At 42.4% G+C, this 13,149-nt stretch overlaps 1 protein-coding gene across 1 annotated transcript in view; it reads left to right on the top strand.

Moving 5' to 3' along the window:
• Positions 1–13,149, top strand: part of LOC119720134 (macrophage mannose receptor 1-like) — a 39,184-nt gene that overhangs the window by 5,236 nt on the left and 20,799 nt on the right. Inside the window, exons 3-12 of the mRNA XM_038189690.1 lie at positions 634–803; positions 1,828–1,930; positions 2,858–3,111; positions 4,237–4,399; positions 5,766–6,008; positions 8,043–8,228; positions 9,143–9,310; positions 10,119–10,285; positions 11,445–11,553; positions 12,566–12,813. Of these exons, the coding sequence (XP_038045618.1) occupies positions 634–803; positions 1,828–1,930; positions 2,858–3,111; positions 4,237–4,399; positions 5,766–6,008; positions 8,043–8,228; positions 9,143–9,310; positions 10,119–10,285; positions 11,445–11,553; positions 12,566–12,813 (1,811 nt within the window). The remainder of the gene's footprint in view (positions 1–633; positions 804–1,827; positions 1,931–2,857; positions 3,112–4,236; positions 4,400–5,765; positions 6,009–8,042; positions 8,229–9,142; positions 9,311–10,118; positions 10,286–11,444; positions 11,554–12,565; positions 12,814–13,149) is intronic.

Consider the following 13,149-nt stretch of genomic DNA (forward strand, 5'->3'; position numbering starts at 1 on the left):
ACGTAACAAAATGAAGAGTAAAAGAATATCGATAAGATAAGAAATCGGCCATGCACTTAAAGGTACAGTCCATCATTTGTAATTTGTGCATTTTGTTCGTTTGAAGTAACAAAAGTTCTCAAAATCTAAAGAGGGTTCTGAACAAATTAACTAACCTGATGAAGTTTCAGCTCAGCTTCAGCTGTATATTTGGAGAAAAACAACATTCTAAGAGCTCGCTTTCAAATCAGAAGTTGCTGAATCATGTTTTGAATTTGGCCTGAATTCAGTGTCCGAGACACGTTCAGACTGAGCCGATGTCACGCACTGATCTGAAGAATTATAGCAAGGGCGCACGTGTGCATCATGTCAATGCTTGCACGTGCTTCGCCGAATAAAAGAAAATGAACTAACCGAAATTTCCAACGTTGGAAAGACCTTAAATTGTTGATTTCGTCAAAATGACAGCGTGCCATAAAGAATAATTTCACAGGGAGTTTAGTCCCCTTACTATCGTTCAACCTAATAATTATGTTTTTCAACAATAATTACTTCAGTTACTGCAAATGATGGACTGTAGCTTTCAGATTTGTGAATTTGTTGTTGGGTTGTTGCCAATCTCTGAACCGTGAAACCCTTCTCTACTGTTTGTAGTGTACCTGAATGTGTTTCTGAAGACTGCGTCTCAGTCTGATGGCGTATGGATGGGACTGAGTGACACAGCCGTTGATGGCGAATACAGATGGCCAGATGATACTAATACCTCTGGTTACAACAATTGGGATCTAAATCAACCAGACGATAATATACCTGCGGGGCAGCGGGTAAGCACTGTGTACATATTTCTGTGATATACTATAAATATTATTACCGGGAATGGGTCATTTGGGAGACCTACCCATAGACTTGTGCAAAATTTTTCAAACTGAAATGTGCCCTAACCCACTATTTCCTTGTCCTTTTTCCACGCATTTCGGTATGCTTACTTATTAGACCACGAGCAACAAATATAACTTAATTGCGACACCAAAATTTTGCCTCTAAATGGGGGCTGTGACATTAGGGAGACAGTTATGTGTCTCCCTAATGACCGGTGTCTCCCTATTATTGAAGGAATTACAATAACGCGTCTCCCTAATGGTACATTTAGTAATATAATGAACACTATAGCGCTGGTATCTACCAGGTGAGACCCTCATGGCACATTACACAGTCAACTCTCGTTAGTACAAACACTGTTAATACAAATTCTGGTTATGGCAAACACAAAGCCTTGGCCCCGACTGTGCATTTATGTGCACAATGAATGGGACCGATGCTCCTCTAAATACAGAATTCCTTCATTGTCATGCCATCGCCATGCTAAATTCAAAACGTACAATTCGGGCAATTCACAATGCAGTGCGCCACCAAGTGTTTGCCATGGAGTGACCATTTCTCAAATTTACAGTCAACACAACACACGGCCCATTTAAATGTGTGTCAGTAGACTACTTGAGCTAATTTGTTATAGATTGGGGCATAGCGTTCGGCTGCCTTACAAAAAACACCGTGTCGATAAAAAGAAAAGAAAAGGAAAACAGATACTCGAATCATACGCTTATGAAACTACTGACTGGAAAAACAGTTTCAAATAGCCCGCGCTGCGAATTTTTCAACCATTTCAATGAATTGGGAAAAATAAACTCTCCATGGCAAAATCTTGGTGGCGCACTGTATTTTGAATCGCCTCAATAAATTGAGTGTGGCATTGCAGTAGCTCGGTGTCCAGAATGGGCCTTGGGGTATTGATGTGACAGTGGCAGGCAAAACCTCAGGCAACACAGAACCTTCCTTTTTCTCATGCAGTGTGTTCGGCTAGTTCCTGATGATCGAACACCGGGTTTGTGGAAAACATTCCTATGTGATGAAGCAAGCACGCCCTATTTCCTCTGCGAAGTAGCTCCTACAGGTATGTACAAAACAATGGAAAGTGATCGTTCGTTAAGCATACATTTTTCATTTTGTCCGTGATAGACATACAGTACTTTGGTCTAAAACTTACTTATTTGTCATCAACTCTGACTATGTTAGTTATCCAACAAGCATGACAGTGCAACATGGAATAATGCAGTGCATCTGTGCGCCTTAAGGCCGAAGGGACATAGACGCACTGCATTTCCTGTGTTCCACGAGCGCGAATGAGATTCAACCAATTAATCTTCAAGCAAACTTGATGCACAGTGGTTAACCTATTACACGTGCGTGCAGCAGGAATGGCACATGCATCTTGCTCCACAGTTTGTTGCCATGGATCCTCCAATCAGGATCGAGGATTTAATGTTGCCTAAAGATAACGTGTCTGCTAAGGGCCAGTTTGGCTGAGTTTTGGAAGGGAAGTGATTATTCTGTGTTGACCACTTAATGCCGGGATAATTTTTGTCGAAAATTAAAGCAAAATTTTCCAGCCAACTTCTGATGTCCAGGCAAATGCCACAAATACTGATTCGCAAAAGTCATTTCATCAGTATTTGTACGATATTTCTTTCCAAAACCGCAAAATAGTTTCAATACTCCGGGTGTGCACTGGAGCGTCAATTGTACAATAGGCCTTGCACCACGGCCATTTCAAGTTCAGCACACATCCCGACTCCACAGACTTCACAGACTTTGTGTGAGTGTACAAAAGGCACAAGGGATTAGCATGGTTAGACGTCACCCGGAGGCCAGTCAAAGCCATCTTAGCGTCTTAACCAGTCGACCGTGCATGTGTATAAAAACAGCCGGTGCGTGTTTACGCACACCTCTGGCGTTAACTGGTTAAATAATATAAAGAGAAGAGAGAAGACATGCCAAAATAAATCATTTTTAAACTTCCATTCTTATTTTCTGACTTCAGACGATACTGATCCGGTACAGCCATCATGTCCAATAGGTGGCAGTGATGCCGACTATTTTGTTTATGACGGGGCTTGCTTCAAAATCACCAGCAGCGGAATGTCATCAGCTGATGCTGAAGAAGCGTGCCGGGCAACCGGAACTAATGCACATCTGGCGACAGTGAGCAACGCGTATCATAACAATGCCATCCGTCTGTTGTTGCTGGGTGCGGGCGAAACAACGTCATGGATTGGGCTGAAGAGCACCCGAGGGGTAAGAAAAGATATTCTGAAAGTCGTGAGAGTGAAAGTTACGGTTAAATTCAATGGGTTAGGCTCAAAACGAATGGATGATGTGTATGACAGGAAGACTGCGCTTTGTGACCGCACACCAGAGTGCACTGTGAAAAGCCAGTGTGTAATTTTAATTGGCTTATAATGTTTGTAAGGCAAAACAAAAAGTCTTCGGTTTCAGGTATGGAGCTTGCCCCAAAAGTGGTGCAGCGACGTGGGTTTCTTTTCTTCTTCAAATGCCGGCTGATGTTGCAGATGACGTTTTGATCCCCCTAAAACTCTCAAAAATATCCTTCTGGGTGGAGCTTGAGGTGACCTCAGTAAGACAAAAAAATATAAGACTTATATAATATAAGCCATAAGACTTAAGAATTCTGCACCCACTTACGATCTCGACAGACACGAACATTCTTTGGGAAATTTGGATAGTCAAGACAAAAATCAGAGAAAATGGTAACGTCAGACCATAAATCGACACCGTGCATGTGCTGCCAGGCTGGTCATTTAGTCTGCACCCTTACATATTGCGCTAATTAAAAAGCGTTTATTACAGGTTCCAGATACACGACCATTACTCCCTCAGTCTGGCTCCCAGATGCACAATTACAAAATTATAATACCATCTGCAAATGGTGCCCTAAATTTAGTGCAAAATATACAGGAGCCCAGAGACGCCACATAAAGCTTATTCTCGATTGTAACCCCATCTAAAAACATGTCAAACTTGTACAGCAGCAGGATTCTTAAATTTGCCGACGTGCATGGCTACAGCGATGCAATAGGGGTTAAGGCCAAGGATAAAGAGTAACTGCACAATTAAAAGATGTCAAAATTGACTCCATGGTTTTGTAGTTAGTTTAAAAAATAGTCAGACGGACACTTTTTGGGGGACATACTGCATAGGTGCAAACGGCATTTCAAAAACAAGTACCTCTGCCCTATTTAGTCTTGGTAAACTGGATTGCCTGAGGACACACGCTTCACAACTAATCAGTAGATGATTGAGGTGGATGCTTCGCACCCATGTAACACCACTCCAGAGTCGTTCCAAGAGCAAACTGTTTGATTCTCCGCAAGTTTTCTTTGTTTTTGTTGTCCCCTACAGGCGTTCACCTGGATTGATAGATCTCAACTCGTCGTTTATACCAACTGGGATGCAAGGGAACCACAACCTTCCGATACCAAATCCTGCGTGTCTACAGACGGTGACATGTGGACCACTGAGGATTGCGAAGGGAACATGACAGCCATCTGCTCCATCTCATTAGGTAGGATCCTGGTCACTCGACTTAAATGGACACTAGGTCCTGGAACAGCCCAATTGGGCTACAAAACGCGCTTTAAATGAGATGATGTTAATCGGAAATAACATTTAAAAGTAGGATATAAACATCCACACAACTATCCTTTCAAACTGGGCGTTTTTGTGTCATTCCTGTATAACTGAAGGAATTTCGGGGTCCACTTTTGCAACCCTATAAATTCGAGCTATTTGGGATGCTAGTTGTGATTTCATTCGTGATGTGTTCGCCTTTTGCGGACCTTGAAGAAACCATTTTTTTTTTGCATTGGTGATTGGTCACAGCTGTTCCAGAGACACACAATGTGTATATCGTACACTAAAAACAACACGAAAAACGTATTTGTTCTCCGTCATGTCCGATGTAAACAAGCAGGGTTTTTTTTGTTTTTTTTCGGGAGCAGTGAGGCATTAGGTTGGTTTCCTTTCAACCAGATGTATGAAATAGGCCAAGTAAACAATCCAAAACATAAAATTTTCAGGGATTTCAGGACCTTGTGCCCTTTAAGCTTAGTCGAACCATTATCGGCAAATGTCTTTGCTGGTTCAGGCTTCACGCAGTGGAGCAGATTTCCTGACATACCTCAACAATTGCAATTTCAATGTGACCTTTGCCATTACCCTAAATGAAGTCCACTAAATTCTGTTGCATGAGGTATGAACCAGCCTGAAGAGTGACACATGTCACTGTCTTAGAATGACTTCAATCGCCTCGAGCCACTGTGTTATATCGACTGGACTCAATTGACCCAAGTCACCGCCTAAGAATGACTCAACTTGATTCAAGTCACTGCTTAAGAATGACACAATAAGAATGACACAACTCGACTCGAGTCACTGCCTGAGAATGACTCGCTCAAGTCTCTGTCTTAAAATGACTGGACTCAACTTGTTTCAAGTCACTGCTCAAGAATGACACAATTGACTTGAGTCACTGCCTAAAAATAACTCTACTCACTTGAGGCACGGCCTAAGAATGATCCAACTCGACTTGAGCCGCTGCCGTAGAATGACTTTACTCAACTCAACTGTAGTCAAAATGACTCGACTTGATAAGACAACCTACTTGACTCTGGTCACTGTCATAAAACGACTCGCTTTGACTTGAGTCACAAAATTTAGATACTCGTTACGACTATTTGCCTTAGAAAAACCTTAACTTAACCGACTCTGTGCTGTGCTTATAGGCCTACTGCTCACAGTTTCAGCGAAAAGGATAGAGGCTCTGTTATCAAAAAAAAAAAACAGACTATATGAGAACGGGTACTTGTCTGATTCAATCTAACAGTTTCCATTACTAATTAGAAAACAATTGGAAAACTCTCCTATCTCAGATGCGGGCCCCGAACGTCCACAGGAAGGTGAATGCCCAGCAGGCTGGAGTTTCATAGGCCTCTATGAGTTTTGCGTCCAGTACGTCAGCGAAGGCATGAATTGGACGGCAGCACTGCAAGAATGCACCGCCAGGTACCCCTTCGCTTCCCTGTATGCTCCGCACAGGGAGATGCCAATCAACTGGGCTGAATACGAAATGGCCGTTGGTACAGAATTCTGGCTCGCAATGAGGAGAAATGAGGGTAAGCACAATCGGTTGCTCCGCCCATCGTCTGGAGACTGAGTGAAAGAAAGGGGGGGGGTCAGAAAACGTGAATGAACATTAAACATTCTCGGAAGAGAAATATGCTTCAGATATTTCCAGTGTTGAAGTCCTGTCTACCACAAGTCAATCGCAAGTTTGTACATAAACATATATATATGTATCATTTTTGTTGTAAAATTCCAAAATGAAAACTTCTCAAAACAAAAACATTACCTGGACGTATATGTTTATGTATAGTCAGCCTCCTAGTACAGTCTCCCTACGATGAATAGAGCATACTGTGCGAAAGTTGTTAAAGAGGTTGTGGAATGCTCGAAAACATTTACGTCAATTTTCGGGTATATGTAGCCTAAGGTGTGATGAAATAAAAACGACTATTGTGTCCGTCATGAAATGAGTACAAAAGGTACTTTTAAGAGCTGTTTTCAGGTCCTGTTTCGACCCGAACGTGCGATTTGTGTAAAAGTCGTCGTTGGGGGCAGCAAACAAAACATAGTAAATCGTAATAAACAGGACTCCCGATGCAGCGTAGTATAAACGAGTCCTGTTTATTTCGTCACGATTTACTATGCTTTGTTTGCTGCCCCCAACGACGACTGTTACACAAATCGCACATTCGGGTCGAAACAGGACCTGAAAAACAGCTCTCAAAAGTACCTTTTGTACTCATTTCATGACAGACACAATAGTCGTTTTTTAAATTTTATCACACCTTAGGCTACATATAACCGAAAAAATGACCGAAATGTCTTCGAGCATTCCACAACCTCTTTAATGGTATTTCCTGGTTCTTTTCAGAACCTCACAAACTCACAAAAAGATGTGTCGCGTGATGTAACTGCAACTTTACTCATTGCTAACTTCACAGTACAAACCTCATATCTCATAGAACCCATAGCAGTGGAAGTGCAGGTGACCGTTTTGTGCTTTCTTACGGGGAGTAAAAGTAGATTTAGAATAATAAAGCGGGCCTCGATCTTTGAATATGAGAGGGCAGTGTTTAGATTTCAAATTATGTGAAAGTGGAAAACTACATTTTTCACTTAATTTCTTCATTTGAATAAAAGTGAGAAAAAAAAAACATGGGGGGAAAAAAAATCTGAATGGGTAGGGTCCCCTTGCCCAACCCTCAGCTTAATACTTCAATTATTTTGGTCACACATAACATGTGTGTTTACTTGGAGAACTAAATATGCATGTAGTGTGTGCCAGCATGGTGTTTTGTGTGCCAGTATTGTCTTCCAGCAGTGCCTTTTTTTTATAAATCTATAGAACTGCCATTAATCTTAAAATAACCACACCAGATGGAATTTTTTTCAAAGGGAGATTTTGTGCAAGAGCCTGTCAGAAGCAACTTACGACCTCCTGCACATAGTAAAGAAACAAATTGGAAAGTCTGTCGAGAGCCAATATGGCCCAACATCATCAGGCCAGCGTTTATCTCTGGTTTTCTTGGCATAAAACAAGTGGGATATTTCTATTCCCCCCCCCCCCGGATGGGATGCCAGTCCATTGCAGGTTGCTCCCTACAGCTAATGTCAATACCCATTTGTACTCCTGGGTGGAGAGTGTTATGTGGTTCTTATCTAAGATTGAGGCTTGGAAAGACGACACATATCCAGTCAGGATTCTGACTAACAACTGTGTATTCTAGAACTCTCTTGCAACTGCAAGTCTGGTTAACATAGCAACAAACTCCAGAGGGCGCTATACAGTTTTAGTGGTTATGAGTAACTCCTACATATATCCCAGACAGAGAGAAGCTGCAGAGACAAGTAAGGGTAAAGTGGTGTGTCCAAGGACACAACATGTGACCAGCAGCATGAATTTGAGACCCTGACCTCTGATCATAAGTCACAAACCCTAACCACTAGGCCACACTCCCTAGTAATATGGGTGTCTTACTGTCTTCCACTCGACCTCTGAGCTTGTCGAGGTCGATTGGCTAATTTGAATCTAATATAGCAGCGGCAATAAGAAGTTGATGGTATGTTTCGTGTCTCCTCACCAGATGACAGGTATCAAATGGCTGATGGGAGTGCGATAGATTACGTTAACTGGGCAAACAATCAACCTTGTTGTTGGGATTCTAATCAGGACTGCGTTGTTGGAACTGTGCAAGCCTCGGATGCTCTCTTTGAGTGGTCAGGTCGTGACTGTGATCTCCAGAAACCCTTCTTCTGTGTATTTCCTTCAAGTGAGTGGCACTTTTATGTTTTGTCATTATTGTCAAATCGTAAAGACATGGTTATTTTGTTTTTTAATTGGTACTGCATTTAGCACTTAGCGCTGTGTACTGCATATTCAGGGTTTAAAATTGGAATATTGATAAGGAAACCTCGTGAAATAGGTAATGCTGTTGTCAAGTCCATCACAAGTCTAGTCACAAGTCCGGTCACAAGTCAGGTCACAAGTCCGGTCACAAGTCATGTCACTAGTCAGATCACATGTCAAGCCCGGTTAATACTTCACGTGAAAGCGAAAGCGAAGCGAAATTTGTGACGTCAACAATACATTCAAAGCGCGTCCACCATTGTTGACAACATGAATTTCGCGTGAAGTATGAACCGGGCTTCAGGTCACAAACCAGGTCACAAGTCCGGTCACAAGTCAGGTCACAAGTCCGGTCACAAGTCCGGTCACAAGTCCGGTCACAAGTCAGGTCACAAGTCAGGTCACAACTCCGGTCACAAGTCCGGTCACAAGTCAGGTCACAAGTCAGGTCACAAGTCCGGTCACAAGTCCGGTCACAAGTCAGGTCACAAGTCCGGTCACAAGTCCGGTCACAAGTCCGGTCACAAGTCAGGTCACAAGTCAGGTCACAAGTCTTGAAACAGGTAACAAGGGATGAACTGTAACAAAGGAATGAGTTGTCACAGTTTATGTGAATTACAGCTACTGGATTGACTTTAGAGTGGAAGGCTCGTGATTGACTGGTAGTGCACTTGTGGTGAACTTGACTACCCTACTAGATATCTGAAACACATTTTCCAGATTTTTCCTCTCGTGAGGATATTATTCATTCATCTGTACTTTTGCTTTTCGTTGTCTCCACCCATTCTCTCCGCCCTCTCTTTTGCACCCCTCCCTGTAAACATTGTGATCTTGCAGTTACGGCTCCCCCACCATATGGCGAGTGCCAGGAGGGTTGGTTTAAGCTTGGCCAGAAATGCTACGGATATTTTCCCGAGGAGGTAACATTTGCTGAGGCCCGGAGTAACTGTGAGAGTAATTTTGTCGGTGGACACCTTGCCGCTATCAGCTATACCAGTCTACAGGGTTAGTTTGAGTCTGGTAAATGGGCTCTTTACAGATATAGTCCATCATTTGTAATTTGTGCATTATGTTCATTTGAAGCAACAAAAGTGTTCAAAATCTAAAGAAAGGTACTGAACAACTAACCTGATGAAGTTTCAGCTCATCTTCAGCTGTATATTCCGAGAAAAACAACATTCTAGGATCTCGCTTTCAAATCAAAAGTTGCTGAATCATGTTTTGAATTGGGCCTGAATTCAGCGTCCGAGACATGTTCTCACTGAGCCGATTGCAGCTACGCGATGTCGCGCACTGATCTGACGAATAACAGCAATCGGGGGTGCTTGTGCATTGTACCAACGCTTACGCACTTCGCTGAATAAAGAAATGAACTACCAACGGAAATTTCCAACTGTGCTCGAATGCTTGGCACATTTTCACTTTGAATTCTCCAGACCAAAGAGACTGTCACTATATCACGTGATTTCGGGGCGAGCCTTATGCTAGCAACCCCCAGCTCTGGCATGGTCTGGTGTCTTTGTGCCATTCTCACCCATCGTGAACAATGTATTGGTGCTGAGCATCTCTTACGTAACTATGGAAGAGCTTGCCCCAAATCATGTGATATAGCAACAGTGTCTTTGGTCTGGAGAATTCAAAGTTAAAACGTGCCAAGCATCATGAGCAAGTCAGTGTACCAGATGTTATTCAAATTAATTTTAAGTCGCAAAGTGTATAGGCTATTCGCAAATGTCTTATTACATTCTCATGAGTACGAGTTCGAAAAAATGTTGATACTGATCTTTGTTTTCTCATTATTATTTGGTTGAAGATATGCTGGTCTACTTCATGAAAAGCTACGCCAAAAATGTCTGGATCGGCCTTTTGGATACCACCAACAACAAAGAATTCAAATGGACAAACGGAGACAGCGTACTGTTTACCAACTGGGCACCGGGCCAGCCAGATGGGTACTTGGACTTCTTTGATGAAACTGAGGTGAAAATAACAAAGTGTATGATTATGAGGGGAGGGAGTGGTGGTCTGCCCTGGAGTGCTGTGGCCTCATGCTCTGGTGCATTGAATTCGTGGCCTAGTGCGGGTAATTCTGCAGGTTGTGGGTTCGAGTCCAGCCTGGGTTTATGGTGCCTGTGCTTTTGGGCAAGGCACTTCGTCACTCGTTGCCTCTCCATACAAGTACATGTATACCTGTGAGGGCAGAGATGGTCATTGTGATTGATTTTAGCTGCTTTGCCCTGAAATAGCAGCTTTTAGCTGCATATACTCCCCAGGGAGCTGAGATTGTCTTTGGAATGTTTCATTGGCCCAATGAGCAGGGTAATAACAATGTAGCACCTTGAGCACCAATTTTAATGTCTCCCTATTGTCTCCCTATTGTCACAGCCCCCCTTTAGATGCAAAATTTTATCGTCGCAATTACGTTATTTTTGTTGCTTGTGGTCTAATTAGTAAACATACCAAAATTTGTGGAAAAAGGACAAGGCAATATTGGGGTTGGGCTCATTTTAGTTTGAACAATTTTGTGCACAAGTCTATGGAAATGTCTCCCAAATGTCCAATCCAAGGTAATTATTATTAGTAGTAGTAGTATTACGGGAAATGGGTCATTTGGGAGACATCCCCATAGAATTGTGCACAAAATTTTTCAAACTTCAATGTGCCCTAACCCAATATTCCCTAACCCAATATTTTCCTCAAATTTTGGTATGTTCCTCAAATTTTGGTATGTTCACTAATTAGACCACGAGCAACAAACTTAATCTAATTGCGACAGAAAAATTTTGCCTCTGAAGGGGGGCTGTGACATTAGGGAGACATGATAATGTCTCCCTAATGACCGATGTCTCCCATCGCGCGAAGAAATTACGATAACATGTTTCTTTAATGGTACCTTTACACGTATTATGATTATTATTTTTATTACTGTTAATTGGTCTTGGTTAAAGACTGGCTTGGGATTTTTGTTTTCCTGATGGATGCGTTTCGGGGAACAAAAATCCATACTTAGTCTGGGACTAAGGCTAGCAGCCGGTATGCTCATGTGCACATTGTAGCTCCATCCGTGAAAGTATGACAATTATCACAAAAAGGGAACCAATGTGAAGAGTCGCAGTCTTTATTTGAATCCTCCGTGCAGTACAAGAATGACTGCGGGATGATGATGGCCGATCCAATCACACCTGGCTTATGGGATGACGTCAGCTGCGGAGGGACCAAGCTGCCTTACTTGTGCGAAAGCTACATCGGTGAGTTCAGTGTATTAAAACCCTCCTATGCAAACATACGTTCTGTGCCAAGTTGTCCTTTCAGTCAAAATCAATCAGGTGACTGTTTTCAACAGTTAAGAGCTCCAGCGTACGCAAAGCAGCATTGACTGGCTGTGACTGTTAATGTAACTTGATACAGCTATGCCTTGACCGTAGGTGATTGATCAGCCAGCTGAGTCTACCACTTGCCATTTTTTTGTCTGTTGACTGAATTTGACTAGTCACAGTGCTTACTTGAAATATGATCTGACTGTTGGTGACTAGCCTGTGTAATGATTTTTATTTCCACATCTGATTTTGGGATGACAGGTCCTCAACCATAGTGCTTTTTTATTACCCTTGTTTTCCCAATGCCCATCTAGATTGTGATATATTATACAAATATTGAATGCTTCGAGTGGTGTAGTAAAACTAGCCTCCCGAGGTGATCCATGGACATTCTATTTTCCTGAGGCGAAGCCGAGGGAAAATAGAATGCTCCATGGATCACCGAGGTAGGCTAGTTTTACTTCACCACGAGATAAAGCATTCAATATTTGTTTTATAACACTTCACCCACAGATTCTGCTTGATTTTAATATTTTAAATTATTTAAATCTGAACACTGTTGAAAATAACTTCAATTTCAATACAAAATTGGTGGAAAATGTATTTCTCTCTTCCAAACTACCCCTTCACGAAATGTTTGAACCCAAGTCTGCGGCGCGCTCTCTTTGGAACAATACGCGCAACGCGCACACCAGCATCCCATTTGCACACAAATACCGCGCCGTGGAAATAGTACTTTGGTTGCTAATGGTATAGTACTTTGGTTGCTACGGGTATAGTACTTTTGGTCGTGCACAGAAAGATAGCAAAATTAGAAAGTAACATGTGACTCGCTCTCGGCCAATCAAGATACAGAATCTGTGGGTGAGGTGTTATAAATTTTTATATGGCATGAATAAATAATAATAATAATAAGTTATTATTGTGACTCTCTTGTGTTCAGATCCTGTGATAGCCCCACAGCCGCCCCCAAACTCGTGCCCCCCGGGCTACATTGAAGATTTTTACGGGTCGTGTTACACCTTGTTGCCATTCAACCTGGAATACGACAACGCCTTGGCAGCGTGTCAGAGTAACGGATCTAGTCTGGCCTCCATTGCAGACGGATACGAGCAGGGTTTTTTGCAGTATGTCATGACAGTTTTCAGTGACATACCCACGTCTTTGTGGATTGGGATAAACGATAGAGATGTAAGTATACATTCGCATTGAAGGACCTTTCCTTCCCCCCCCCCCCCCTAAAAAAATTAAAATTATCCCAGTGCAGATTAGGCCAATCAACATTGATTCTTAGGTTTTCATCACTCAAATTGAAAAATTGGTTGGGAGGGGAATATATATTTTATATTTTATAAATTTCACTTGATTTGAGGGGACAACGTCAGATGAATCTTAAAGAAGACAAAACAAACTTGGAAATGACTTACAGTCAGCTGTTAAATGACCTAGGCAGTGGCACACCCAAGGGGGGCCCTCTGAGTGCTTGAGCCTTCCCCCACCCCGGGTTGTCAATTTTTCTTGGGGGGG

Source organism: Patiria miniata, unplaced genomic scaffold, assembly GCF_015706575.1.
Source record: "Patiria miniata isolate m_02_andy unplaced genomic scaffold, ASM1570657v1 HiC_scaffold_9, whole genome shotgun sequence".
In the NCBI taxonomy this organism is placed as follows: domain Eukaryota; kingdom Metazoa; phylum Echinodermata; class Asteroidea; order Valvatida; family Asterinidae; genus Patiria; species Patiria miniata.